The following is a 27,368-nucleotide window of genomic DNA, read 5'->3' on the forward strand; positions in this document are numbered from 1 at the left end:
GTAGGGAAGAGGAACCTTGAGTGGAATGACCAGTTAAAGTCTTGTATCAGTGGCAGCAATGGTCACTCGTGCTTGTAGCCTCTGTTGAACCTCTCTGATTCCTACAAATATCTCTATGTGTATATAAATACAAATATATATGCAAAATATTGAGAGAGGAGCCCAATGGAGCAAGAGAAACATTGACACCATGCCAAAGCCCTCCACTCCATGACATGACTTCAACACCCAGTAGGTGGAGATTATTTGTATTTGTCTCCAACCCGGGGAGTTGTGAGTGCACTTGTCATTGTATATGGGATCATTGGATCCAGAACAGGTTAATGAGAGTTATTTTCATTTGTGTGAGAAGAAGAGTGCATGTGTGTGTCTGGTAGCCAAGGGGTTGGCTGTATACAGAGAGCACAAAATCAGGTGGCTTCTTGACCTGAGACTCCCTGCAAGGTTTGTGTCCCTGTAACCCCTTCCTCTTCCTCATCCCATAGCCTGACTGATTGGTCCACGAAGATGGTCACCCAACCCAAGCTATCCTGTCTCCTGGAATTGGAGATTTCATTCAGAGACACCAGGATTCCAGGTGTTTGAACCTACACCACCTGATGGAAGGACCCTTGAGGGGCAGACCATAACTTTCTAAAGTCGGACCCTCTCTGGTTCCTGTCCTTCCTGACCTGTGCAGATTTTGCCCCTCTTCCAATTCTCTGAACTGCCCCAGCTCCCTTCCAGTGGATCCACTTATGTTGGCCAGACTCAGTTTCTGTTGCTTATAACCACAAAGGAATCTCAACTGTGACAAGTGCTACAGTGGAGTTTCATCAAATGTACATGTAGCAAAATGGAAATCCACTATAAGAGTTCAGGGGGAAAAGGACTGCTGGATTACTGAACGACTCAGTTACTCAGTGCCTGAAACACTCAATGCCCAACTGAAATCTATGCAAGAAACAGAAATATCCAAGAACTGACGAAGAATTGATAAAGAGATGAAACACATTGTTCAGGTGATCAGGCAAGCAGGTGGCCATGCCTTTGATGACTTCTTCAGGAAAAAATGGAAGAATCCATTGATGGCCTCAAGAATATTTGGCTGATAGAGAGTTAGAGGGACTGAGGAAAGTCTTCTGCAAGGTGATATGTACAGAAGGACACCCAAGGCACTGGATACACTTTGTGAGTGATTCAGCAGACTTTCTGGGATAATTTTGCATGTCCTGTGTCTCTTGTTTCTTGGCCTGGGCTCCAGTCATGGGAACCTGTTTGACGCACAAGCTTCGCACATGGAGATACAGAGAATCAGCGCCCACTGGAGCAAGCCCCTGGGGGATGGCAGCAATGGGCAAATGCTTCCCTCCTTCCTCCCTGGAGAGATGATTCTGAGGCCATTCCAGAAAGGCTCCTCAGAAGGTCCTGGCAGACTCAATTGCCCACATGCCTGACCATGTCAGGAACATGTCTTTGGTTTGACTTTTCCTCCTTCTTTGCCCCCTTCCCAGATCCCTCAGTCCTGCTCCTGGGGACCACTTCCCACACAAACCCTCTGCGAGAGAGCCTTTCCTCTGGCTCTGCCTTCAGGGGACCCAAGTCTACTTTAGGCTGCATGGAGCCTTTAGGCTTTTGTGCAAAGAGTAATGGGGAGCCATTGAAGGGTTGGAAGCAGGTGCTTGATAAGATCTATATTCTTAAGGGCCATTCTGGCCCAGTGTACAGGGGGCAGGAGAACAGCAACGAGAGTAAACACAAGGAGACCTTTCTGGAAGCTCTTGCTGGAGTCTGGGTGACATGTAAGGGTAGCTCCAGTGAGGCTGTTTGCTGTCCGGCTATCTCTCTCTGTCCCTCTATTTATCTCTGACCCTCTCTCACACCTGCACAGAGGCCCTTCTGATCCTAATCAGCTTCATGTGCCACATGTCAGTCCTGGGTCCCAGCTACTGGGTAAGGATCATGCTTGTGCTCGGCCCAAGCCAAATGTGCACAAGCTTCCCCAAGGTGTTCCAGTGGGGCCCGCAGGGCACTGAGGTCTGAGGGAAGGGACCAAATAGAAGGGTGGGAGCCCAGTGAGCGAGCAGGAGGAGCAATGGCGGACTTGCTCCCTGAGATCCTGGAAGACAGGCTCATGGGGAAGGGAAGTCAAGCATCCAGAGGCCAGATGAATGTGTCGATCAGCACAACAAAGGCTCAGTGTATCAGTCCATATTTATTCATCCCGTCTATTGAACACCAGACTGATGTGAAATATGATCTTGTCCAGCAACGCCCCCCACCACTGATGAGGAAACTGAGGCTCAGAAAAGCTGCGTCTCTTGACTCCAAGTTGGTTGATCTTGACACAACACAAGGTTCTTTGACTTGATGCTTGCGTCTGGTTTCACTTTTCTATACTTTTTCAAACCAACCACTGTTTCAAAAAAGCATCTGCAATTTCACTGGGACTTCATTGCTCTCTCAGCGCACCCTGGCCCCAAAGAGCACCAGTGATTTGCCAAATGTTCCACCTACTCTGCTGTCATCACCACCACAGCTGCCATCATCATCATCACCACAATCATCATCATCAAGAAGTCATTGCCTACCTAAGATGAACCTGCTGGAAGACAAAGCTGAGTTGATCTTGAAAAGGTAGAGCTAAAGACCACCACCAGGCAAAGACTGCATTCTTGCTGGGACGTCAAAGCACGAGGGGGGTCAATAGAGGAGCCATGCTACTTCTCCATATTCCAACAATTCTAACGCTCTAGCTTTGTACTGCTTTCAACTCTGTAGTTTTCCCAGCCTTCTCATTGCTTGTTCTTCCACACTTCTCTATCCATGCCCCCAGTGTCTTCTTTAGTCCAAAATAAATTGTTTCTCCCCGTTCCTCTCACTTCCAATCCCCTCTCCTCCCTTATTCCAGGCTCCACATTCCTTCCTTCTCTTCCACTCACCTGACATTTGCATTAACCCCTCCCTGCTGTGTTCAGCGACAGAAATGCCAAACTCCTTAATACCCATTGTCGTAAATTTTATCTCACCCTCTTCCCCCCCCCGCCCCCGCTAACAAGGTACTTGCATGCCTTTGTCCCGCATATGTCTGTGCTCCCTGCATTACTCTGTGGGCCATAGAATGAGGCCCTGTTGCAGCATGTCATGGATCTGGGTGAGCTCCTCCAACTTCCTCTCCAGCTCCCGAGCCTCCTGCCTCAGCTCTTCAGCTGACTTTGCCTTTGCCCCTTTATGCAAATGCACTGAATCTTGGACAAGGCTGATCACATCCACCAGAAGGAAGACACCTGTGGTGGCCATACCCATGGCCCGGGCTCCTTTGGTCATTGCCAGAGCAGTACCTCCAAAAGCTTTCTTCACCTGCTTGCCCCTTCTGACTGAGATCCTCCCAACAGTCATGAGGCTCTTGGCATGGCCTACCAAGTGAGGTTTGGTTTTGGCCACCTTGAGAGCACGGATGTTCTTCCCAATACTTTCCACGACTTCGATGAAATTCTTTGATAAGGAAAATACACGGGGTGCAGTGTGACATAGAATTTCCTTGACAATCTCTCCTTTGTCAACGTCAAATGACACCAGGCGACTGGCTTCAGCTTTTGCTGACGAGTTGGTTGAATATTCCACGATGCTGGTGGACACAGTGGTCACACCAGCTGCGGCTCCCAGCCCTATCCCAGTTGCCGAGAGTGCCAGACTGACCCCTGCTGTCACGGGTGCCAGAGCCAGGCCAAGGAAAGTCAGGACGCCAGCCACAGCGCCAGTGGAGTTGGCCACCACGTTGGAGATGGTGCAGTCCCTGTGTACCTTGTCAACCTTGTCTGCAAGTGCGTGGAGCTTTCCGATGCGCTCCTCAAGCTCCCGTTTCACCTGAGGAAACTTGTCCAAAAACTTCTTTGTATTTTCCTGATCTTTTTGGATCATGACCTTGTCCTCCATGGCCACGTCTGTGTTCATCTCATTCAGACCCTCGCGTAACGCATCTGCCTCCTCCCTGTAACAACGAAAGTCAAGTGATTGAGAAGGCAGTCTGCTTCTCTGTAAAACGGGCTTGATAAGATCTCTCCCGCAGAAATCACAGAGCCTTTACTATACATCAAATGGAAAAGAATTTTACAAATGTAAAATTTGGGGAAGTGATCTCTGGCCCCTAGAATGTTCTGACTGATAGGACTATCTTCATTTGCTTGGGTCTTTGGCCACTGGACAGTCTGACAAGGTGATGTATGATGGGGGCTTTGGGTCACGTGGTTCTGACCTCTGGAGGAACTGGACACTAAAGGCGTTAGTTTGACCTCCAGGAGGGGCTGGAGACCTCAGGTCAGCCATGGCGGCAGCATGTCATCAAGTCCCAATAAAGACTCTGTACACTGAGGCTCGGGTTGACAAAGATTCTCTTCATGAGCAAACCTCAGGCAGGCTCTTCTGAGCCCTTTTCTCAAGTAGACCTCAGCCTCAACCTTGCCTGTCCTGTCCTCCCCGGCTGTAGCTCCCAGGTGTAGGAAGAATTCTGCTAAGTCAGTTCAGAGAGACTCTCCCCACTGTTGATATCTGATCACGTTCCTCACCCCTTACCTTTGATGAGTAAGTCCTTGACCTGCCTTTAGCAAGACTCGCCCTACCCTCACTGTCTCCTCTTAGGAATTTTCCATCCATCAACTCACTCATTCTGTGCATTGGCTATAAAGCCCCAGCTGTCTCTGCTGAACTCAGAGTTGAGCCCAGTCTCTCCTTTATTGTGATAGTCTTGACATATGTTGCTATAGTCCTAAGTCTTCCATACGATTTGAACAAGTGTCTGGATAATGTTTTTTATTTAACACGGGGAGCCTCCCTGGTTGGCAATGCTCCATGTGCACTGTCACACAGTGAATACAGGAGTCACACATCCTGAGGACAACGAAAGCTTCATGTTTGAAACCCTCCCAGTCTCTGCGCTATGCGTCTCTCCCTTTGGCTGACTGTATCCCGTGTCCCTTCCCTGTAACAAAGTGTAACATGAGTACAACAGTTTTCAGTGAGCTCTATGCATCCTTCTAGGGAATTACTGAATCTGAGGGTGGGTTTGGGAACCCCCCAAATTTGCAGTTGGTGTCCAAAGTAAGGGCGGTCATGAGGACTGTGCCTTCAGACTTTGCAGTTTGGCTAATTCTGCGTACTTAGATTTTTAAAAAAACCCAAAACCTCAGACCTAGAAGGGACCTTGCTGATCATCTTGCCTGACATCTGCTCTCCTGGAAGCCTGATGCCCTTTGACCTTCCCAGCTGAAGGTCACTGGGTCCAGCCACTGCCCCAGCTGAGTGGGAAGCAGGACATCTGCTGGTAACCCTGCTTCCCCTCAGACTCTCCAGCCCACTTGCCTGACTCCTGACCCACCATCCAGCACCCTCGACCTCTCAGGTGTCATCAATTTAGCTCACACCTAGGCTGGTGACAGCTTCACATGCATGCGCACCAAGGCCATGTGCCACTTTACAGAACCTCTAACAGACTCAGGAGATTTTAAGAACCATCTGGATGACTCTCTAAGACTGAAGAGACCTGCACTGGGACAGGCTAGTGGAGGAAATACTTTCCTCTTTGGCGGGGACTTGTGAGCCTCCTCCGTGTCCCCCAGTCACACAAAATTGCCAGCCACCCATTGTGATGTTGGGAGTTGTCACTAAGCCACACTGTCTTCCTACTAGTCAGGGGCTGCTCTGCGGTCCCAAAGGGAGTCCTAAATGGCAGTGGAGAACCCCCCAGCTCCCAGGTAGGCCATGGAGGAAACAATCCCCCAGGGCCTTCTGTGCCCAGCAGCGAGGGGATCACATCAGGGAGGGAAGAAATGTCCCCTCTCCCACTCACGGGACCTCTGCTACGTCCACAGCCTCCTCAAGTTTGTGCCCTAAGAGCCTCAGTCACCTCACTCTAGTCCCGCCTCGATGCCTAAGCCTTCCTGCTAGTCCTCCAACCTGGACCTACCCGGTTCCATGCTGAGCCCAGCTCTGACCCTGGTCCAGGCCACCCTGGGCCTTTGGAAAGGACGACTGCACTGGGTCCCCACCTTTGACCCTGCAGTTCACTCTAAGGCCTTCAACACACTCCCATCAGATTGAACTGCTAGTCCCACTGAACAGATGACAAATCTGAGACTCTGAGACATGAGCCCAAAGCCCCAGGGCTGGGCAGAGAGAGTCAGGATCCAGCCCAGCTCAGGCCAGCTGCACTGCAGCCTCCCCGCCTATGAGCCAGCAGGATGGTGATATGTTTGCCCAGTTCCTTAGACAGAGAGAGAAAGGGCTCTAGCCAGAATCCCCACGGGCACAAAATCATTGTGTCAGGATTTTTCAGACTTGTCCCAAGGAAGTCCCACTTGGCTCTCATCTCCTGGAAGAAGACACTTAGCCCTTGTCTCTCCCAGCAATCTTTTTAAAAGTTTATCTAAATTAAGCATCTACCGTGTCCCAGCCATTATGCTAAACACTTTACATGCATTATCTTATTTTCCTCACAATCAAATTGAACAAACTAAGGCAAATTGAAGAAACTAAGGCAGAGAGTAGTTAAGGAACTTGCCCAAGGTCACATAACCTGCGCCCTGTGGGTTTCATCTCTTCTCAACCCGAGGCCATTCACTGTCAGCTGATGATGTGGAGGAACTATTGCTCATGGATTGTTGAGAAGGGACATGCTCAACCCCAACCACAGGAGACTGCCTGGAGGAGGTGTGCCTACCAGGAGGAAACTAGCCCTGGGGAAGGCCTGGGTGATGTTCCTGGGGCACCCCGTGGAGGTCACCTTGACAAATCAGCCTCAGCCACAAATCTCTCCCAGGCTTCACCATCAGTCAGCAGGAGCTGCAGTTCCTCTCTGCTCACTGTTTTCCAGAAGTACTCCATGGCAGCCTCAAGAAAGCTATTGCTGTCTAGATGGAAAGAAAAAAGAATAAGATTAGAAGAAATTGTGGTAGAGCATAAATGCTATCAAGTATACTGTCTTTAAATTTTAATGTTCCCGATCAGCTGCCACCTGGGGTACTTTTGATGGAGTCACCTGGTGCTATGGACTGAACCGTGTCCTCTCAAAATTCCTGTGTTGAAGCCCTGATCCCACAATGTGGCTGGATTTGAAGACAGGGCCTTGAAGGAGGTGATTGAGGTAAAAGGAGGTCATAAGTATGGGGCCCGAAGCTGATAAGACTGGTGTCCTTATAAGAGGAGGAAGAGATGCCAAAGATCTCTCTCAGCACACAGAGGAAAAGCCAGGTGAGGACAGAGCAAGATGGCAGCCGTCTACAAGCCAGGAAGACAGTCCTCACCAGAAACCAACCTGCCAGCACCTTGATCTTGGACTCCAGCCTCCAGAACTAATTATCTAATTCCTGGGATCTAGATATGCGTAGGAACTAAGAACTTTTAATCTCTTAGCACAAGAACACAGGGCATATGGGGTATATTACTTACCATTGGGCAACAAACACATTCTTGTTTCGACAGTGAAACAAATGAATATTCACATTAAACAGGATTGTGGGGGACAGGTCTTGGCCACACCAAGATATGTCTCTTTGGTGAGAGGATTATTGGGCTGGTTGCTTTTGATAAACTGGGACAGGGAAGGAGGCTCTGAGGGGTGGAACTTGCTTGCCCTTTGTTAGGAGACATTTACATTTGTAAGGCAAATCTCTATCTATAAAGGTGCCTCCCTCTCTGTACCAGGAAGAAGAAAGGGGATGACTTTCTCTCTAGAAACTCTTAATCAATGGGAAAGGCAAGGACTTAAATCTGCATAATAATCTTATTCCTGTTTCTGGTAACCTCCTGTAACTGACTCCCCCCACCCCAACATCCTTTGTCTTTAGCTGAATATGATATTTAAGGTGGGAGCTTCAGCCATTTTGGCGAGTTGCGCGGCTTGCCTGAGCCTCTCCCATGTATACATGTTATAAAGCTTTGTTTAATTTTCTCTTGCTATTCTGTCTCATGTGAATTTAATTCATGCTCTGGCCAGACGAACCCAGAGAAGGTAGAGGAAATGTCTTCCTCCCCTACAGGATCAATAATGTCACAACTATAAACGGTCTCAGGTCAGCACGAGGCAAGATCACTGCCCAAATGAGCTCCCAAAAATGTGCGATTTTCATGGATTTGGAGATTCTGGAATGCAGATAAGAGACTGAGAGTAGAATATACGTGTGTGCACTGGGACCTGATATAAAACGTGCTTCCTGCTTTATACACACAAAGAGGCATTATTCTTACTTCACGGAAGAAGAAAGCAAACTCAGATAAGATAAGTGATGCCCAAAGCCAGCAGGAAGGTCCAGAGCTGAATCCTAGGCCAAAGTCAGACATTTCATTGATGTGACTTTGAATCCTCCTTGTATTTTAAAAATTCCTGTGATTTCTGCATTCTACCATATAGTACATCTGTGGATTTTTATTTTTTCAATTTAAAAGTAATGTTCCAGACTACAGACTATTGAGTGAAACTCCTGTGCACAGAGGCTTCCTCCTGCTGATCACACCGCTCCCAGACGGGCGATGGAGGGAGCTCCTCGGGTGGGCAGGGGCTGGACCCTGCTGGATCCTTGTGCTCGATCTGCATCACTCCTCCCCCAGGCTTGTGTCAGGGGACACACCTCCCCATGGGCCCCTCGGAGCCCCGGCTAGCCCATTTGTCAACCACGAGATGCTCTTGTTCCCCAGGGAGAGTTTATCCTCAGGAATCCACCAGCCCGAGCCCTCCGTCCAGGATCCCAGGGCCTGCTGGGGAGCTCCTGGTTTCTGGTCTGTCCCCCTCCGTGTCCTTCAAGGTGACTAAGGAAAGAACTTTGGTTACCACGGCAATGCAGCGACAGGGGCATGGATAAGCAGTTCTGAGAAAACAGGACTTAAGGAATCTGAGTGTCGATGTGGGTGGGTGGAGGGTTGTTTCACTGTTTCTCTTTCCTGCTTCACTAAAAGGAGGGAGGAAAGCAGAGCAGAGATGGAGGGACCCCCCAGCACTAAATCGGTGGATGTATTGATTAGGGTGGTGGAGGGAATAACTGAGAGCTGGGTCTCGGGAGGGGTATTGGAGAGCAGTAAATCAGCACCTGCCAGAGGCAGTCACACCTGGGAAGCAGGTGCTTATAAATGGGGCCACAGGGCAGGTGCCCTGACACAGCCACCAGGGCAGAGGTTGCTGTTGGGGGGGGCAGTTTCCACCTGGAACTAAAAGGACCCAGGTAGAGGGGACAGCATCAACCCTTTGGGAGGGCCTACTATGTGGCAGGCACTGGCCCAGGCCACATACGCACATTATATTTGATCCTCATAACAACACAAGGAAATATTCTCATTTTACAGGTGAGGTTAGGTAAGGGGCTTCAGGTCACACAGCTGGGAGATGGCAAAGGCCAGACTTGGGTCCAGTTCAGTGGTCTGCTGACCCTCACAAAGCAGTCAGGCTGACAACAGGACAAGACTTGGAGGGAACGCCCCCGTTGGTAATCCCCTAGGATCAGCCAGAGCAGAGCGGGAGGCTGGATGTGGCAGGAAGGCAGGAGAGGCTTCCAGAGTTGCAGGTCACCTCCTCTCCCCACCCCACCATGGGACATCAACTCTCCTCTCCCCTCGGCTGTCCCCCACCTCCCTGTGGGCTGTCCTGGCCTCACTCTGAGTCACTTGATGGGCAACATGGGAGGGAGAAAGTGGGCCCCAGGGCCATGGCACCCTGAGAAGAGGACCTTGAAGGAGACGTCCCCATAGACCTCCGGGGGGACTCCCCTTGGAGGGGCTCAAGGACACTGATCAACCCCCTTCTTGATTCCTCTGTAGGTTAACTCAGCCTGGAAGCGCCACCCTCAATTCTAGGTCGTGAGTAGGAACCAGCAGAGAAGAGGAAGTGACTACCTGGGCAGACCCCACGGGCATCTGAGGTCATGGTGTCACCTGCAGGATCTCAGAGTTCTCCCTGAGAGCTCACCAGTCTGCGTCCAGGCTGGAAGGAGGTGTGGCTTCACCCTTGGGGAAGAGAAAATAAATTGTGGGGTCAAATGTGGGGCAGCTGTGGCAACAGGGAGCAGCGAGTGGCCAGGTCTCCAGGTGTTCCCTCTGGGATGGCCGCAAATGCCAGAATGCACTTAACCCAAAGTGTGTCTCTGTCTCCTGGGCTCTGCTCCCTGCTGTTGAAGGAAAAGTACTCGCCTCACTTCAGCTTATTCCTGAGAAAAGTCAGAGTCCTGTCGTCCTTTGGGGGCAGTAGGAGAAGATGATCAGAGAGGAGACGACTGTCTGAGAAGTTATAGAAGCAATAAAACCAAACACAGAAGAAAACAAGGGAAGGAATGTTCTGGAAATTACCTGAGCTTGGGAACAATTGCGTTTCCTAATGGATAATGGCTAGTATTGATCGCGTGCCTGTGACATGCAGGGCTCCTACGTGCTCCCTCAGTGGACACTCACCCCCACTCCATGCGGTGGGCGCTATTGCGGCTCCCGTTTTAAAGTGGAGGAAACCATCACAAAGTTTAGGTTTCACCTAAACTCAGGTTAGCCCAAGTTTTCACAACAGTGCTAGAGCCAGGGCTTAACCAAGACTTTCTGATCCAAATCCCATGTTGGAGACAACTATGCTCTACTCCTTTTAACACACAAAGATCCTTGCTCGTGTGTATACCTTTATTTGTAAATAACCCTTCTCAGTCCAGAGTGATGTCTGCACCCCATGCACCAGTGTCTGTCTTGATAAACTTCCTGGTGCTGGAGTTTTCTGAAGCCTGAATTCTCTGTGCTTCTGTGAGATCCTCCATCCCATAAGGGCCTGGGGTCCTGCGGGGTGCTGGCCCCTCCCTGCAGCCCTGCTGTGCACCGCGGAGCCCTCCCGATGGTGCCCGGGCCCGTCTGCTGTCCTCCTTAATCCCTGGACCTTAGCTTGTTTCTAATTCTTCATGTAAATAACAGTGCAAAGAACAGCCTCCTCGCATAAAACTTTGCCTGCATTTGAGACTGTTTCCTTAAGATATTTCTAGAAATAGAATAACTGGGTCTGAGGGTATCAACACATAAACGTTTTTTCATACCTGGAACACCAACTGTTACACAAACAAATTATACCAGGTTACATTCATGCTCACAAATGTGAAGGTGTCCGTCATTTCAGTCTTAGGAGTTCTCAGTAGTCTTTTGAAAAAAACAGATGTTTATATAGAATTTCTTTCAATTCTGCTTGTGATTATCTCGCTTTGGGAGATGAGGAAAGAAAGCTCGTGTTGATTTTTTAGGCACTATTTTAAGAGGTCAAAGAGCACCTATCATCCAGCCCCCTGAGCCTGAGCCCCTGAGCCTGATAGTGAAGGTCCTTATCGGTACAACAATAGCTAACGACAGGAGCTGCTGACATTTGTGGACTTTGCTCTGCACCAGGAATCGCTTTAAGTCTTTACAAATGATAACTCATATTCTTCTGATAACCGTGAAGGTGTGTACCATTTCTATCCCCATTTACAGATAAGGAAAGGAGGCACAGCTGTTACGTGACTTGCCCAAGGTCAGAAATCTGGTAAGTGGTAGCCTGGGGTCAAGGTTCAAACGCGCCTGCTAGACTCAAGAACCTGCACACCGCCTCTCCTTGCTCTGCCACCATGAGAACTGGGAATGGGGTCAACAGGAGACCAGAGACTTCAGCAGATGTTTGAAGACTGACTGGATGGGGAAAGTGATGCTGAGTAAAGAGGAGTGGAGGGAGCTGCTGTCGGAGAAACAGGGAGAGAGCACGTAGGCAAGAAGAATGGCCTGCTAGGCAGAGCCCAGAGAGGGAGACTGAAGATGGGAGGGAGGCCCAGGGGGAAAGCGGGGGCGAGTCCACCAGCCCCTCAGCCCATCCGACATTCACAGCAGCCTTAGGTCTATGCCAGAGAGGAACATCAGGACAGAAAGACTCCGGAAAAAGTATCTCTGTATTTCAGCATTTAGTGGCCTCATCCCGTCATCCCACAGGGAAGCCTGCCATCACCCTCCCTCCCTCTTCAATACGAATGGGCGTCTAGCATCAGACACACATGAAAGACAACAGCGTGGAAAAGGGTGACAAAGATAAGCAACAAACGACATCAGAAGAAAATTTTGGAATGACACCAGAAGATAATTTTGAAAACAGAAAATAATTTTTAAAAATGTGGACCCTTTTCTTTAGAGAGATTAGAAAGGTATTTTATTCACAAAATGAGAACAAGATGCACTGAAAGGGGAAAACAATAATAGAACAAAAAAAGAGACCTTGGGAATTAACAGGTGGTTGGCAAAATAAAGAATCCTAAAGAAAGGTTGGGAAAGAAAGTTAAGGAAGGCTTCCAGAAAATAAAAGGATAAGAGAAGAAATGGAGCTAAATGGGGAATAGAAAAGTTACCATCCACAATCATTCCTTAGAAAGTTACTTGAGAATGAGATGCAGCAACAAACAAACAAAATAAAAGTGTGTGTGTGTATTTATGGGGTGGGGTGAAGGATCACTGAGGGAGAGATTCCAGGAATCAGGAAAATCAGCCCAAAGAGAAGGGAATCCCAGGATTACAGCAGGCAGGCAGCAGCCCCGGAGAGCAGCCAGTCCAATTGGAATAAGAAGTGAAGGTTCTCTGGGGAAAGGAAACCTGATATAATTCCTCACATGATGCACAGTTTAAAAGAAACAGGAAATGTTGAAGGCAAACAGCGAAAGGGGTAAAACAAAGGCAAATAGAAACATCAGGGCAAACTGAAGCTGGGCAAGAAGCACGTGCAGCTGTAGGTAGGGGTGAGCTCCACAGTAACAATGTTTAAAATATCACAAAAATAGAAACACCCTTGTTTGATTTTTAACTTTTAAAACAAAACAGAGTATTTAAATATAATAACGAAATACACTTGTTGCCAATCAATCTATGAATTAAAGCACAACAGTGGAAGTTGGGAGGTGAGGCTCTGAGCGAGGAGGAGAATTACCAGCCTCATTTCACGACGTGGGGAGCCAGGAAATGCTGGCTGCAGCTGGGGCATAAGAAATGAAGCTGTGAGTAATTACCTACAACTACAAAGATTTCTAATACAGGATACAAAATAAGTGATAAAATGATATCAGGAGAAGGTGGGGATGGGGTATAAGGAAAAGTATAGAAATATGTGAAATCCTTATCTATCCTGGTCAGAAGTAAATAAATAATACCAAATTTTAAAAATCAAAAAAAGAACAATGCAACAGCTAATATTTGTTAGCTATTGTGGTTGACGCCCACTTGCTTTGTACCAATCACTGTTCTAAGTGCTTGGTATGCAGTACCTCATTTTTAGTTCTCATGGCAACTCTGAAAGAAAGGAAACGGAAGCTCAGAGAGGTTAAGTAATTTACCCAAAGCACCCAGCTAGTGCCAGAGCCAGAATTCAAATCCAGGCTTCCTGTCTCCAGAGCACACACTTGCACACTATTCCATCTCCCAGTGTAAGAGTATTATTTAAAGATACTGATTAACAACCCAAAGAAGAAGCTATAAATTAAAACCAATTGCTTTTAACTAGGAAGGGGGTGAGCAGAGTCCACTGTACTAACCGATTTGTTTTAACCATATGCACTTATTACTTTGATTATTTTGTAATTTTAAGAAAGCAGAAGTCCCTTTGCAGTAGTTAGTAACTGCTAACCACAATAAGGGGTTGGTTTCTGGTGCGACCACATTAAAGATGATGGAAGCAGTTGGATCAAGTGCCAGTAAGAAATAAGCCTGACTCCTGGAGTGACAGCTGTCAGTGCAGGAGAAACCTGAGTGGTTGACGACACTAATTCTCTAAGGGAAGCAGGGATGATAATGTATGCTAAACTAGAATAATCAGAGCGAACTCTAACCTTCAACAGATGTGTTTTCTAGCAGCATCTTCCGCACTCACGCATGCGCCCATGGGCTTTTCTCCACTCAAAGGAAGCTAGAACTCCACGGGTCTGCAATGTCTGCTACTCCAGAGGCAAGGATGCTTTCAAGGATGTTCAGAGCAGTGCTCAAAGGAGGATCAAATGGTAAGTCCTAAAAGATTACACAGAACCATACTAATAATTGATAATGACTATTATGATCATGTTTCATTAGCCAGGTTGAGTCTATGAAAGGCCATGAGTTCATAATAATATTCAAATGAGAAGAATTGAGACAAAGTATACAAAAAAAGATAAATATAAAGGCTTAAAAGAGGAAGTTGAAATGAAAAGAGGAGTTAGTATAATGGGGAATGTTTATTTGTTAATTGATTTTAATAAGAAGGAGACTCTTAATATATATGGGCATTTCCTTCTATTTATTTATGTGACTGTTTATAAGGATTGAGAAAGAAAAAAAGAACACCCCCTGACACTCGGTGGCTGACCTGGCTCTCACAACTAGGCGGTGCTACTCTCCTATCAGACATAAATAATCCCACAGAGTCCCAGCCTCAGACAGGGCTACTCTGAGACCAGGACAAAATGAGACAGAGTAAGGCCACTTCCGAATTCTGTCTGAGCAGAGACAAACCAAGGTCTCTGTGCCACCCAACAGACACCAGACACTCCTGCCCTTGGCTGAAAAAATGACTGTTTCTTCTTTGCCAATTATGGCTTTATCCTCGGTCTGGTCTCCCCTCTCTAGAGACAAGAGTACTGAGACACCCATTGACAGGATTGCCCCGCTTTCTGCAGCTCCCAATCTAGAGCGGGCCCCGTTTCCTCTGAGCCTCCCAGACTCTCCCAACCAAGGCGCAAATCCTAGAGTTGGTTCTTTCTAACACCCTCCCACTGCGAGGCCCGTGGTTCTTCCTCCCTGAGTCATAAACCCAACTTGTTCACTGCGGGAGCGACCCTGGTGGCCTCAGGCTGGAGGACACTGAGTATGGATGTGCATGTATGTTGTTTCTACTGCGTGAGGAGGAAAGAATAAACAGAGGTGGCTGTCGAGTCACCAGGGCAGGCCCAGGAAGTGGTTAAGGGTGGGGAAAGGTGGGGATGGCCTCAAGTGGGTTTCTTTCTCTTTCCAAACTGCTGTTGCTGGGTCATTCCGTGGCACTGGTCCATTTCTGGCTGCTGATCTTTGCTCTCGAACTTGGTCTTTATTTTTTTCTCTTCTTCTCCCGAAAGCCCCCCAGTACATAGTTGTATATTCTAGTTGTGAGTGCCTCTGGTTGGGCTATATGGGATGCTGCCTCAGCATGGCCTGATGAGTGGTGCCATGTCCACACCCAGGATCCAAGCCAGCGACATCCTGGGCCGCCAAAACGGAGTGCGCGAACTTAACGTCTTGTCCACAGTGTTGGCCCTTGAACTTGATCTTAACAACACAGTGGTTTCCAACACCTTTGATGCTTTTTCCCACCAGCCCCCCTTCAATTCCACCCTCCTCCAAAGCCACTGGCCTCCCCCTGGACCCAGCTGCCTCTCATCTTAGGGCCTGGACATCAGGTATGCATTTTTGGGCCCCTCTGCAGTGAGGGGTGACTGCATGATCCAGTCCTGGCCATTGAGACACAAGGAGGAGTCAGCTGAGAGGGTCTTGGGGGCTTCCAGCCATAAGGGGCAGGTGTGAGAGGAGAGTTGGCTGGCCCCTTCCTCCTCCTTCTGCTTTGAATTATGTATGACCTCAGGAGTCAGTGCAGCCAATGGAGATCATGAGACACGAGGACCAGAGCGAACACAGAGAGACAAGGGAAGAGTGTGCAGGTAGAAAGAGCTGGATCCTGGATGACATCAACATTTGTAAATGGGTCTGTGCCCTCGAGCTCATCCTTCCCGTCCTTCTCTGCCATTCTCGGCCTGGCCCTGACCCTTGTCTTGGGCCTCAGCTGGCTGTTGATGCTCACATTGCTCCCACCTGCCTGATTAGTACACAGGTGTCCTCCTTGGCCAGCCGCTGATGGCTCAATTCCCAGAAGGGCTGCAGCTGGGAGAAGGGAGGACCCTGGAGGAAGCCTGCCCCTCCCAGATGCATGGCCCAGGCAGGGAGCCCTCCCGTCCCTGTCAGTTCCACTGAGCTCTCCAGACACAGCAGGACAGAGATTCCCACCAGAGCATCTCCCTCCACGTGGCTGCAGGGAAAGGAAAGGAGGGACTAAGACAGGATCCAGGTCAAGCTCCTTAGCCCAGAGCTCTCAGGAGGGCCTGACTGACTGCTCCCAACTCCTGTCTTCCTAACGCTCCCGGCCTCCACATGGCCTTGGTCCAGGCCCCTCGAGGACTCCCAGTTTCCTTGCCTCTGATCACACCAGCCTCCAGGCCTTTGCTGAGGCTGCCCCCTCCCCCTGATTCCTCAACACAAGTTGACATAAGGGAAGCCATACTGTAGAAACGAAACCATATTGTAACTTTGAATGACCTCTGATTAACTAACCCAGATATGCTCTGTAGATTTTATGGCCCCTCCCAGCTCCTATAAGTTGATACCTTTGCTCTTCTGAGTTCCTTAGAAATGTGATGACCCCAGGCAGAGAGTCTATGTGGATAACCATCATCAATGACAACTGAAAGATCAGGGTATGGGGCGTTGCTCCAGTCTCTGATGCATATCCAGTAAAACAAAAGACTGTCAGGAACTAAGATCAGATGTCTGCCCCACCTGGAGATCAGATGGAGGCCCCACTGGGATTAGGTCTATTTTTCAGGGACTGTTAAATTTGAGTTGTCTATTCTTCTTATCCTTCTGCTTGGACACTTGATTATAAAATGTGACTTTAGATGTTGTTCCAAAACTGCTGAGCAAGGTACAAAAATTCTAATGTTGCAAAATGTCAACCTGAAACCAGGAACAAGAGACTATTTCCAAATGAGTGCACTAAACAATTTCGTTCCTCTCACCCAGATCTACACCCCAAAACAGCAGGAAGATGCTAGACGGGTCTTCATGCCGAATCCCTCAAGAATGAAGAATGACCAAAGAATGGGGAGATTGAAACTGGCAAACAGCCATTCATGATTAAGTAGCCAGGAACTAAAGTTTTTTTTGCTTTTTGCAATTACTGATTCTAGCTTTTAGCTGTTTAACACACTTATCATTAACTGTGCTGTTTAGACAATATGCTATCTGACTCCCACTAGGTTCCTATGGATAACAGCTCCCTGGAGCCTCGGTCACCATGGTAATGGGTGTTTGAGCTGTTTTTCAGGAATTAGAACCCCTTGTCCACTTCAGGCCAGTTGAGACCACCAACCCATCAATTGGGCCCACAAACATGTCCAATAAGTGACCTTTTGATGACAAGAGGCTAAAAACTCCACCCTCAGATCATGCTAACACCACTATTTTGTGAGCGTGGGTCCTCTGAAGAGGCGTGGAGTCTGACTACACTTGCACAGATCATCAATTACCTTACCTCTCCTCACCTCCAACTACCTCTCTCCACATTTCAGACCACCTTGCCCCACGACCCCATAAATGTCCCTGAGTCCCTATTTTCAGGAAGCAGATTTGAGACTCATTCTCTCGCTTCCTCACTTGGCTGCCTTGTGAGTAAACCCTCTCTCTGCTGCAATCTCATCATCTCAGTGTTTGGCTTTCTGGGCAACGGGCAAAAACGAACCTGGTTCACTAACACCCCTGGCATGCCTTTCCCCACCTTCCTTACCAGGTGAAAGTTGACCTCTCCTTAGAGGTCCAGCTCAAAAGCTGCCTGCTCCTGCTGGCTTCACCCAATACCTCTTCAGGCTCCCCTGGAATGTTCCACTTTCCTGCTTGTAGTTCTATTTGTGTTAAGTTTCTTCAGCCATCTGTCTCCTCCATTCAACTCTGAGCACCTCAGCAGGGGCCCTGTCTGTTCTCGCTACGCCTCCTGCTCCAGTGCCTCCGGGGGTGCCCTCCACCTCCCAGGCACAGCCTGCCTAAAATTGGAGGTGGGAGCCATTACTTGGACATAAAACAACCAGCCTCTCCACAACACAGCACAACCCCCAATTTCACTCAAGTTGAGCAGTTCTATTTGCTTTTCTTGTTTATCTTAACGACCAGCTCTTTCTGGTGGAGAGCAAATTAGACTATGACTCAGATTTCACGTAAATTACCTCCCTGATTCAATATACCTTCCACAGTTCTATCAGATTTCTGGGAGTTTCCATTTATTTCTTCTTGGCTCCTTACTCCAGCAATAATATTTTTAGGTGAGGAAGAAGAGAGAATTGCAGAATACATGGCTCCCAGCTAAAATCTGAATAACACCCCAGCCTTGAGCAGGACAGTCCAATGACTCCCCTCCCCCAGGGGCCGCACCCAGCTCTGGATGGGCCCCCAGCTCCCTCTGGCCTCTCCCACCCTGGCTCACTAGCTGCTGCCAGGAGCTTCAAGGGGATGTACGGTCCTTTCCTTACTGCCCTGGAGGCTCCTTTGAAGGCAGAAAAAACCTCTTTTTCCTTTCTGAGTGCAGTAGGTGCCCATTAAATATGTCTTGCATTGGAAAGGATGGGGAGGAGGAGGAGAAGGAAAAACCAAAAGATTCTACAAAAAAATAAGTAAATAAATCTCAAAACGATCTAAATGTAAACCAGAAAGAAAAAGTACAAATGTACGGGAAGAAATGTTAAATAATAATGCTGAGTTAAGGAAACCTTTCCAAACAAGACCCTTTCTAATCAAAATCCTAGAAGCCATAAAGGGAAAGTTTGATCTATTTGATCTCTTAAAAATTAAAAATTGCTCCAAAGCAATCCTAAGAAAAAAGAACAAAGCTGGAGGCATCACAATCCCTGACTTCAAAATATACTACAAAGCTATAGTGGTCAAAACAGCATGGTACTGATACAAAAACAGACACACAGATCAATGGGACAGAACTGAATGCTCAGAAATAAAGCCACATATCTATGGAACTGAAACCATAAAACTCCTAGAAAAAAATATAGGCAGTACCCTCTTTGACATTGGTCTTAGCAGCATTTTTTCAAATACTATGCCTACTCAGGCAAGGGAAACAAAGGAAAAAATAAACAAACGGGACTACATCAGACTAAAGAGCTTCTACAAAGCAAAGGAAACCAGGAACAAAATGAAAAGACAATCCACCAACTGAGAGAAAATATTTGCAAATCATATATCTGACACGGGATTCATTTCCAAAATATACAAAGAACTCCTGTAACTCATGAGAAAAATACTCATGACAAAAAACAAACACCTCAAGCAAAAACAGGGGAGAGGATATGCATGGACATTTTTCCAAAGAAGATATACAGATGACCAATAAGCGTGTGAAAAGATGTTCAACATCACTAATCATTAGGGAAATGCAAATCAAAACTACAATGAGATATCACCTGACACCTGTTCGAATGGCTATAATCACCAAGAAAAAAATAATAAATGTTGGAGAGGATGTGGAGAAAAGGGAACCCTCACACAGTACTGGTGGAAACACAAACTGGTGCGTCCACTATGAAAAACAGTATGGAGATTGCTCAAAAAATTAATAATAGAAATATCATATGATCCAGCTATCCCATTATTGGGTATTTACAAAAGAACACGAAATCAGCAATTCAGGGGCTGGCCCCGTAGCTGAGTGGTTAAGTTTGTGTGCTCCGCTTCAGCAGCCCAGGATTTCGCTGGTTTGGAGCCTGGGTGCGGACATGGCACCACTCATTACGCCACGTTGAGGTGGCGTCCCACATGCCACAACTAGAAGGACCTAAAATATACAACTATGTACTGGGGGGATATGGGGAGAAAAAAACAGGAAAAAAAAAACAATGTAAAGAGACTTATGCACCCCTATGTTCATTACAGCATTATTCACAATAGGCAAGACGTGGAAGCAACCCAAGTGCCCATCAATGGATGAGTGGATTAAGAAGATGTACCATATATATAGAATGAAATACTACTCAGTCATAAAAAAGTAAAATCGTGGCATTTGTGACAACATGGATGGATCTTGAGGCTATTATGCTGAGTGAAATAGACCAGACAGGGAGAGACAACACTGTATGATTTCACTCCTATGTGGAAGATAAAAACACAAATGGATAAGGAGAATAGATTAGTGGTTACCAGAGGGGAAGGGGGTTTGGGAAGGGTGTATGGGATACAGGGGCACAAACGTACAGTGATGGATGAAGACTGGACTATTGGTCGTGAGCAAGATGAAATCTATACAGAAATTGATATATAATAATGTACCCCGAAATATACACGTTATAAACAAATATGATCACAATAAAATAATTTTTTTAAAAAATTAAAAATTGCAAAGGGCACCATAAACCAGGTCAGAATACAAGAGACCAGGAGACAGTATTTGCAGCACCCACAACAAAAGGAGAACAGTGACAATACACAAGAGACCCCACAAATCAACATGAAAAGACTGACGCCAATTTTTAAGAAATGGGTCAGAGACGTGAACAAATCATTCGAGGGCAGTGACACCCACCCAGCGTCACACAGCTCCTGGGGGGCAGGGTAGAGGCCAACACCAAGCCTTCTGACGCTGGTATTTAAGGGGAAAATGTGATTTTAATAGTTCAAAGCTTTCTAGGTCTGAATCTGCCTGTATAAGCACAGAGATCGAGGCTCCCACTCCCAAGTTACACTCACACGTCTACAGTAGGTTTTTATTTAAGATTACAGCCCTGCTGACGTTCTACAACGTGCCCCCTCACGCCCTGCATCCGGGCCGCCTTTCTGACGCAGGGCGCACCGGACCGCCTCTCCCTTCTCCCTCACCCCCAAGTCCTGACCACAGGGCCAGGCAGAGGGGACAAGAAGCCCTGCCATCTCCCTGCAGGGTCTCCCGTCATGCAGCCCTAGGTACGGTGCTCCCCTCTCAGGGCCTCGGTTTCCCCACAGGGCCTGGTACTGAGCAGGCACTCAGGGACGCGGTGGGTGGAACAACTCGGATTCCCTGCATCTCGAAAGCAGCCGTCTGCCGCCATCAGCCTCAGCAGCAGCCCTCTGGGCAGCGCAGGGCGGCCAGGCCACAGGAGCAGAGGCTCGCACTCCCCTGCCCCCTCCACGCCCTCTGCCTCCTCCAAATTCCCCAAAGGTTGAGCACCCCGACACCCACCTCTTTCTGGGGTCACCTGCTCGTGTCTTGGGGAGTCCAGAACCCGAGCTGAGCTGGAGGGAGGTTTGTGAACCCTACGAGCAGTTTTCCTCCCTCTCCATTGCTCAGGGGAACAGGAGGTGGGAGGAAGCAGTCAGACGAACCGGGTTCAAACCCGGGCTCTACCGCTGCTCACCCTGTGACCTTGGGTCCATGATGGAACCTCTCTGAGCTGTGATTTCCCCTCATCTACAAAATGGTGACAGTGATCCTTTTCTTAGTTGATGCGAGGATAGGGAGCTGGGCGGGGGTCCTACCCTCCCCAGCTTACCAAGGAATCTTCCTCTGGCTGAGTGAGAGCAAGATCCAGTTGTTCTTAGCTGTGCAGATCCAGTCACAGGCTGTGTGTCTGTGCAACAACCAGACACATCCTCTGGGCCCAAATATACTTCAGAACTAAAAAGAGAAACTGAAACTAGCTCCTCTGAGCAGCTCTTGAGCAACAAACATACCGTCGGGCACCACCCTGGCTATTCCCGGCCTCTTTGCAACCCCCTTAAAGGAGTAACCCCAGACCTGACATTCCAGGTCCTTCTTGGCTCAGCCCTCCTGCTTTGCGCTTCTGGAAGGAAGACCAGCTATGGCAGACTGTGGGAGCTTCAGCAAATTATTCCCCCAACCAGTCAGCTTGTCCCCAGGCCCCTCCTCCCTTGTCCCTCCCCACACTCCCCAGAATGCCTGCCTCATGCACCTTTGTGTCACCACCAATTAGCACACCCCAGATGCTCACTGAGTACCTGTGGTTGCTCCCATTGAACCCCATGCCCGTGCGGCTTCTAGACTTTGCTTACGTGGGTCCTTCTGCCAGGAGGACTGGCTTCTTTTTCGTTGTCGGTGCTGTGAAGTGGACCCTACTCCTAGCGACCCTGTGGACAGCAAAGCAGAAGCCTGCCCCATCTTTTTGCTCCATCCTCTCACCTTAGGCACTATATCAGACGATGCTACGCTGCTGTTCAGAGGGTTTTCATGGCCAATTTTTTCAGAAGTGGGAGACCAGGTGTTCTTCCTAGTCCGTCTCATCTAAAAGCTCTGCTGAAGTCTGTCCACCATGGGTGACCCTGCTGGTACTTGAAATACCAGTGGCATAGCTTTCAGCATCGTGGAAACACGCAGCTGCCACAGTAACAACCAACAGAGGGGTGGGGTGGTTGCTGACAGGAAATGAACCCGGGTTGCAGTAGTAGGCACCAAATCTTAACCACCAGATGACCAGGGCTGGCTGCTTCCACCTCTGAGAAGCCCTCCTGCCTCCTCCTTGGCAGAGTCCACTGCCCCCTGCTTTACTCCCATGGTGCCAGGGGAGGGGCCTCAGCCCACTGCTCAGCTACTGTGTCCGTGTCTGCCACTCCCCTTTTGATCAGGCCTTTCTCTAGACTCGTCCCTGATGGCAGGGACAGCACCACTGCCCTTGGGTCCTGGTGACCCTTCCCAGAAGGCCCATCCTTGGTGATCAATGCCCTTTGGACGGATGCAGATGTTCTTGGGAGCGAGCCGAGAGAACGCTGCTGATTTCTGCCCCCGCCGATTTCTGCTTGGTGACAGATCATTTTCTCTCCGAATGGAAGACTTTTGTAGGAAGGCCAGTGTCATGGCCACTCAGAAAGTCTGAAAACAGAAAGCGAGTCCTGTTCCTGCTCGGTTCCTGTGCAGAGCAGCCCCCATGGACGGAGGGCGGAGTGTGAGCCAGCACTGTGCTGGCATCTTCCAGTCTTTCCTATTTAATTCTCACCTCAGCTCTAGGAGTTATCAACTCTACTTTACAGATAAAGAAACTGAGGGAAAGGTCCCCCACTGTAAGTCATGTGGCTGGATTGCTGTTGGACTTTCCTGCTTTGGCCCAGGCAGAAGGGGCTGGGAGGGGGCCTGGACCACAGAGGCCACCATGACCCTCCCATTGGGGCCTGCTTCTTCCTGGGCAAATGTCCATGGGGCATCATGGCCACGTCCCCGCCAGCCTTTGAGGGAGGACAGAAGAGTGCTGGGTATCAGGACACACACTGCAGTGTGTTCTGATAATCACCCCATAAAGTGGGCCAGGAATGTGGCCTGATTGTGCACATGAGGAAGCCGAGGTGAGGGGAGAGGCTGTGGATTAAACCCAGCGACTCAGGGGAGGAGCCAAGACTCAAACTTTGACCTTTGACAATTATTGAAAGGTATTTTTTTGTCCACTTCTGCTTGTTTAAATTTGTTTCGTGTTGTTATTTCTGTAACTTCCCTTCTTGATTCTTCTCCCTTTCACTCTCATGACTGCTTGACAGCCCAACACAACCACTGGGAGATGCAGAACTCAAACCCGCACACGAGCTGTGGCCGTGTTATCATAAGGACCCTCTGTTGAGAATGCAGAACTGACCCCAGATGGACATTTGTGGACTCATTGAGCACACTCTTATGGTGGAAGAGACAGGATGGGGGCTGCAGGCTCAAATTGGGGTGAAAATAAGGTGGCTTTTGTCTCCAGGGACATGAGCTGGCACCCCTTTTGGAGATTCTAAAGACCTAGTGACTGTAAAATAGTGACCCCAATATCACAAGAAAGGTCACCCAGTATGACTGCAGCTCCAGAGTCAGGGTCTTGGCCAAAATCCTTGGTCAATAAGCAATTTCAGCCCACTCTGAAGGCAATACCCAATCAGCGGGAAAGTAACCCAGAAATTGCTTAGGAAGGTGTCTGGCAAATGCCACCAGCATCACCTGGTGAAGCTGGAAGAGTCAGCAGCCAGAGGTACAGGGCCACCACCCTCAGCCCACCCCTGACCCACCCAGTCTCTCTCCATCCCATGGGGAGGTGTGCATGGCTCAGACAAGCTGGACATTGTAAGCTGTGTGTTCCAGATTAGGGACCCCACCTCCTTGTTGTCTTCCCTTTGTATAGGGACAGTGGGAGGGGGTAGGGAGCTTGAAGCTGAGCATGTGACAATGGGGACTTCTGAAGTCGTCACAGTGGCTAGTGGAGACAGACATCCTAGGACTGCGAGCACAGGGCAATTGCACTCCATGCAGACAGCACCTGGGGACCTCATGGGATGTGGACGGGGAGCCACTGGTGTCGACCACTCATTGCCAGTCTGCCAGCATCATCCAGTGGACAATCCTATTGTCCTTTCAGGTGGTAAAATTGGGCCCTGAGTGAGTAACAACCTCAGGAAGGCTTAGAACTAAGTATAAAGATGAGAAAGTCAAACCTGTAATCTTAATACTTTTATATCAAGACAAACGTTTTCATTTTAAATGTACAGGTATTCCTCGCCTTCAGAAAAGTTCGCTTTTATGAAAGATGTAGATTAGTATGGTAACTGCTTTTTTTGTTAAAAGCAAAAATCCAGGGAAGTGGCATAATGCGAAATTTTTGAAGGTGGGGGATACTCCTGTTTGAGCCATTTCTGCTTATGAAAGACCTCATAGGAGCGCTCTACTTTCGGATAGTGGGGGAAAGCTGTAGATATAACGTTTAAGAGAATTGGACACATTCTCGGAGTTAACACAGCTTGGATTCCAATTTAAAACAGGTAGTTAAGTAATTGATGTAGATTAATGATTTTAAGTTGAAAGGCGCTCTACTAAATACTAAGGGTGTTGCAAACAAGCTCCAGCCCAGAGAGGGAGCGGCCTCAAGTTCAGCAGATCCCGAAACAGGAGGGGTGAGGAGTGGCGGGTGGCGGTGAAGGGGGGCTGTGAGAGCCACACCAGCAGACGTCTCTGGGGCATGTGCCAGGGGCACCACCAACCTTTAACCCCCTCACCGTCAGGACACCAAGGAGATTCTTGTATGGTGTCACTGTTGTGCTAAAGTATGGCCTTAAAAATAACAGCATCTAGCCACTATGGAAAACAGTGTGACAGTTCCCAAAAAATTAAGTATAGAATTAACATATGATCCAACAATTCCACCTCGGGGTATATACTCAAAAGAATTGTAAATAGGGTCTCAAAGAGATGTTTGTTCACCTGTGTTCACAGCAGCATTATTCCCAATAGCCAAAAGGTAGAAGCAACCCAAGCATCCAACTATGGATGAATGGATAAGAAAAACGTGGAGTATACACATAAGGGAATATTCTTCAGCCTCAAAAAGGATGGAAATCCTGACACATGTTACAATGTGGATGAACCTTGAAGACATTATGCTCAGTGAAATAAGCCAGTACAAAAAGACCAATACTGTAGGATCCACTTCTATGAGGCACCAGGAGTAGTTGGAATCATAGAGACAGAGAGTAGCCTGGTGGCGCCAGGGACTGGGGGAGGAGGATGGGGAGTCAGTTTACTGGGTGCAGAGTTTCAGTTTTGCAAGATGAAAAGAGCTACAGAGATGGATGGTGGTGAGGGCTGCGTAACATTATAAATGTATTCAACCCCACTGACTGTAGGCTTAAAAATGGTAAATTTTACATTACTTATATTTTATCACAATACAAACTTTAAAAATACATTCTAAAAAGCCCAATCTTGGGCCAGCCCCATGGCCGAGTGGTTAAGTTCATGCCCTCCGCTTCAGCAGCCCAGGGTTTCGCCAGTTCAGATCCTGGGCGCAGACATGGCACCGCTCATCAGGCCATGCTGAGGAGGTGTCCCACATGCCACAACTAGAAGGACCCACAGCTAAAAATATACAACTATGTACCAGGAGGCTTTGGAGAGAAAAAGGAAAAATTAAATTAAACAAAAAAACCCCAATCTTTGTGAAAAAACAGCACCTGAGCCCTTCATATTTTGCAAGGCATTTTCACCCACATAATCATATAGGTTACAACAGCCCGGTGATGAAAACACTCATGGTCCCTGCTTCACAAATCAGAAACTAGTGTTCAGATGAGGTGAAATGACTTGGCCCCCAGTGTGGGGAAGCGGGGCTGGCCTCTCTGATTTTTGTTTTGTTTTGTTTTCTGCATCATGCCATTTCCCCAGAGGGAGAGAAATCGTTAAAACCCTCATGTATTCTAAATATCTAATTTTCTTCCCTAAATTCTCTGTCTTGGCTTGAGGTGGGTCACAAAACTTCAAATACCACTAGAGTTGGCTGCTCAAGTCTCACCTGGACTATGAGGTGAGCCGGCGACCTGAGTCCCTGGTGGCTTAGGGAGCCAATCTGGCTGAACCCATGATGACTGCCTGCTACCAGTGCCATGTGTCAACACGCTCCTGAAACAGCTTCCCTCCTCCAGGGGGTCTGAAAAGCTGCCTTGAGATGCTTCCATCACAGAGCGCTGCAGATGAAATTCTGCTTCCTCCAGGCCTCCCGCTCTTCCACAAGCTGGGGGAATCTGGGGCTTATCAGCTGCAGAAGACTTGTACTTCTCAAACAGCCACATAGGGGATCAGCCCCACCTTTCAAAGCCTCAAAGAATTGGGTGTGCCCATGCCCGGGGCCAGCCCTACTCAGCTGCAATCCTGAGAGAGCTGACAAGAGCCTTCCAGGCCAGAGGTCTACAGCAACTGTAAGCCCCTGAGCCTAGCAAACCACCATGCTGGGGCCTACTCACTTAACAGGAAAACTACAACAGAAATGTGCTATTAGACATTACAGCCAGCTGTCCTGGGGTCCCCAGACTTGATAAAGTGACTGAAGGGTCCATAGCAGCCACACCTAGCTGAGCATTACAACCAACTGGCCAGGTGTACAGCCTAGACTCCCTGGGCAACTCCAGCAAAAATAACCCTGCCACAATAGAAGGATACATGCAGCCAACACAGGGGGAACTCCTTCAACATTAGGAACTGGTGACAAGAGGGAAGCACACTGTTGGGCCTCATAAATCTTCTATTACATAAGGCCATCTCTCCAAGATTGAGAGATGTAGTTGACCTACTTAATACATAGACATAAGCACAGAGAAAGAGGCAAAATGAGGAGGCAAAGGAATACATGCCAAGTAAAGGGAATAGGAAAAACTCTAGAAAAAGAACTAAATGAAACAGAAATAGGGGCTGGCCCCGTGGCCAAGTGGTTAAGTTCGCGCGCTCCGCTGCAGGTGGTCCAGTGTTTCGTTGGTTTGAATCCTGGGCACGGACATGGCACTGCTCATCAAACCATGCTGAGGCAGAGTCCCACATGCCACAACTAGAAGGACCCACAACTAAAAATACATAACTGTGTACCAGGGGGCTTTGCGGAGAAAAAAGGAAAAAATAAAATCTTAAAAAAAAAAAAAGAAACAGAAATAAATAATCTACCTGACAAAGAGTTCAAACAAAAAGTCATAAAGATGCTCACTAATCTTGAGAGAAGAGTGGATGAACTCAGTGAGAACTTCAACAAAGAAGTGGAAAATATAAAAAAGAGCCGATAAGAAATGCAGAAAGAATACAATACTGGAAATGAAAAATTCACTAGAGGGACTCAATAGCA

The 27,368-nt window shown here is 48.2% G+C and overlaps 1 protein-coding gene across 9 annotated transcripts; it reads right to left on the reverse strand.

The window, feature by feature from the left end:
- Positions 1-2,175: 2,175 nt before the first annotated feature.
- LOC103563386 (apolipoprotein L3-like) lies at positions 2,176-22,176 on the reverse strand. 9 transcript variants are annotated; one of them, XM_008538732.2, is made up of 6 exons: positions 21,935-22,127; positions 21,288-21,412; positions 13,818-13,992; positions 9,856-9,966; positions 6,758-6,884; positions 2,176-3,970 (listed from the first exon to the last, which is right to left on the reverse strand). In XM_008538732.2, the coding sequence occupies exons 4-6, from the start codon at positions 9,884-9,886 to the stop codon at positions 3,082-3,084; spliced, it is 1,047 nt and encodes a 348-aa protein (XP_008536954.2). In that variant the 5' UTR covers positions 9,887-9,966; positions 13,818-13,992; positions 21,288-21,412; positions 21,935-22,127; the 3' UTR covers positions 2,176-3,081. The 9 variants fall into 9 exon arrangements, with proteins under 9 accessions (XP_008536954.2, XP_008536952.2, XP_070456839.1 ...); XM_008538730.2 differs by lacking the exon at positions 13,818-13,992 and having other exon boundaries at positions 21,935-22,160; XM_070600738.1 differs by lacking the exon at positions 13,818-13,992 and having other exon boundaries at positions 6,695-6,884; positions 21,935-22,155.
- Between the last annotated feature and the right edge of the window lie 5,192 nt (positions 22,177-27,368).

This window comes from Equus przewalskii, chromosome 29, assembly GCF_037783145.1.
Source record: "Equus przewalskii isolate Varuska chromosome 29, EquPr2, whole genome shotgun sequence".
NCBI lineage: Eukaryota > Metazoa > Chordata > Mammalia > Perissodactyla > Equidae > Equus > Equus przewalskii.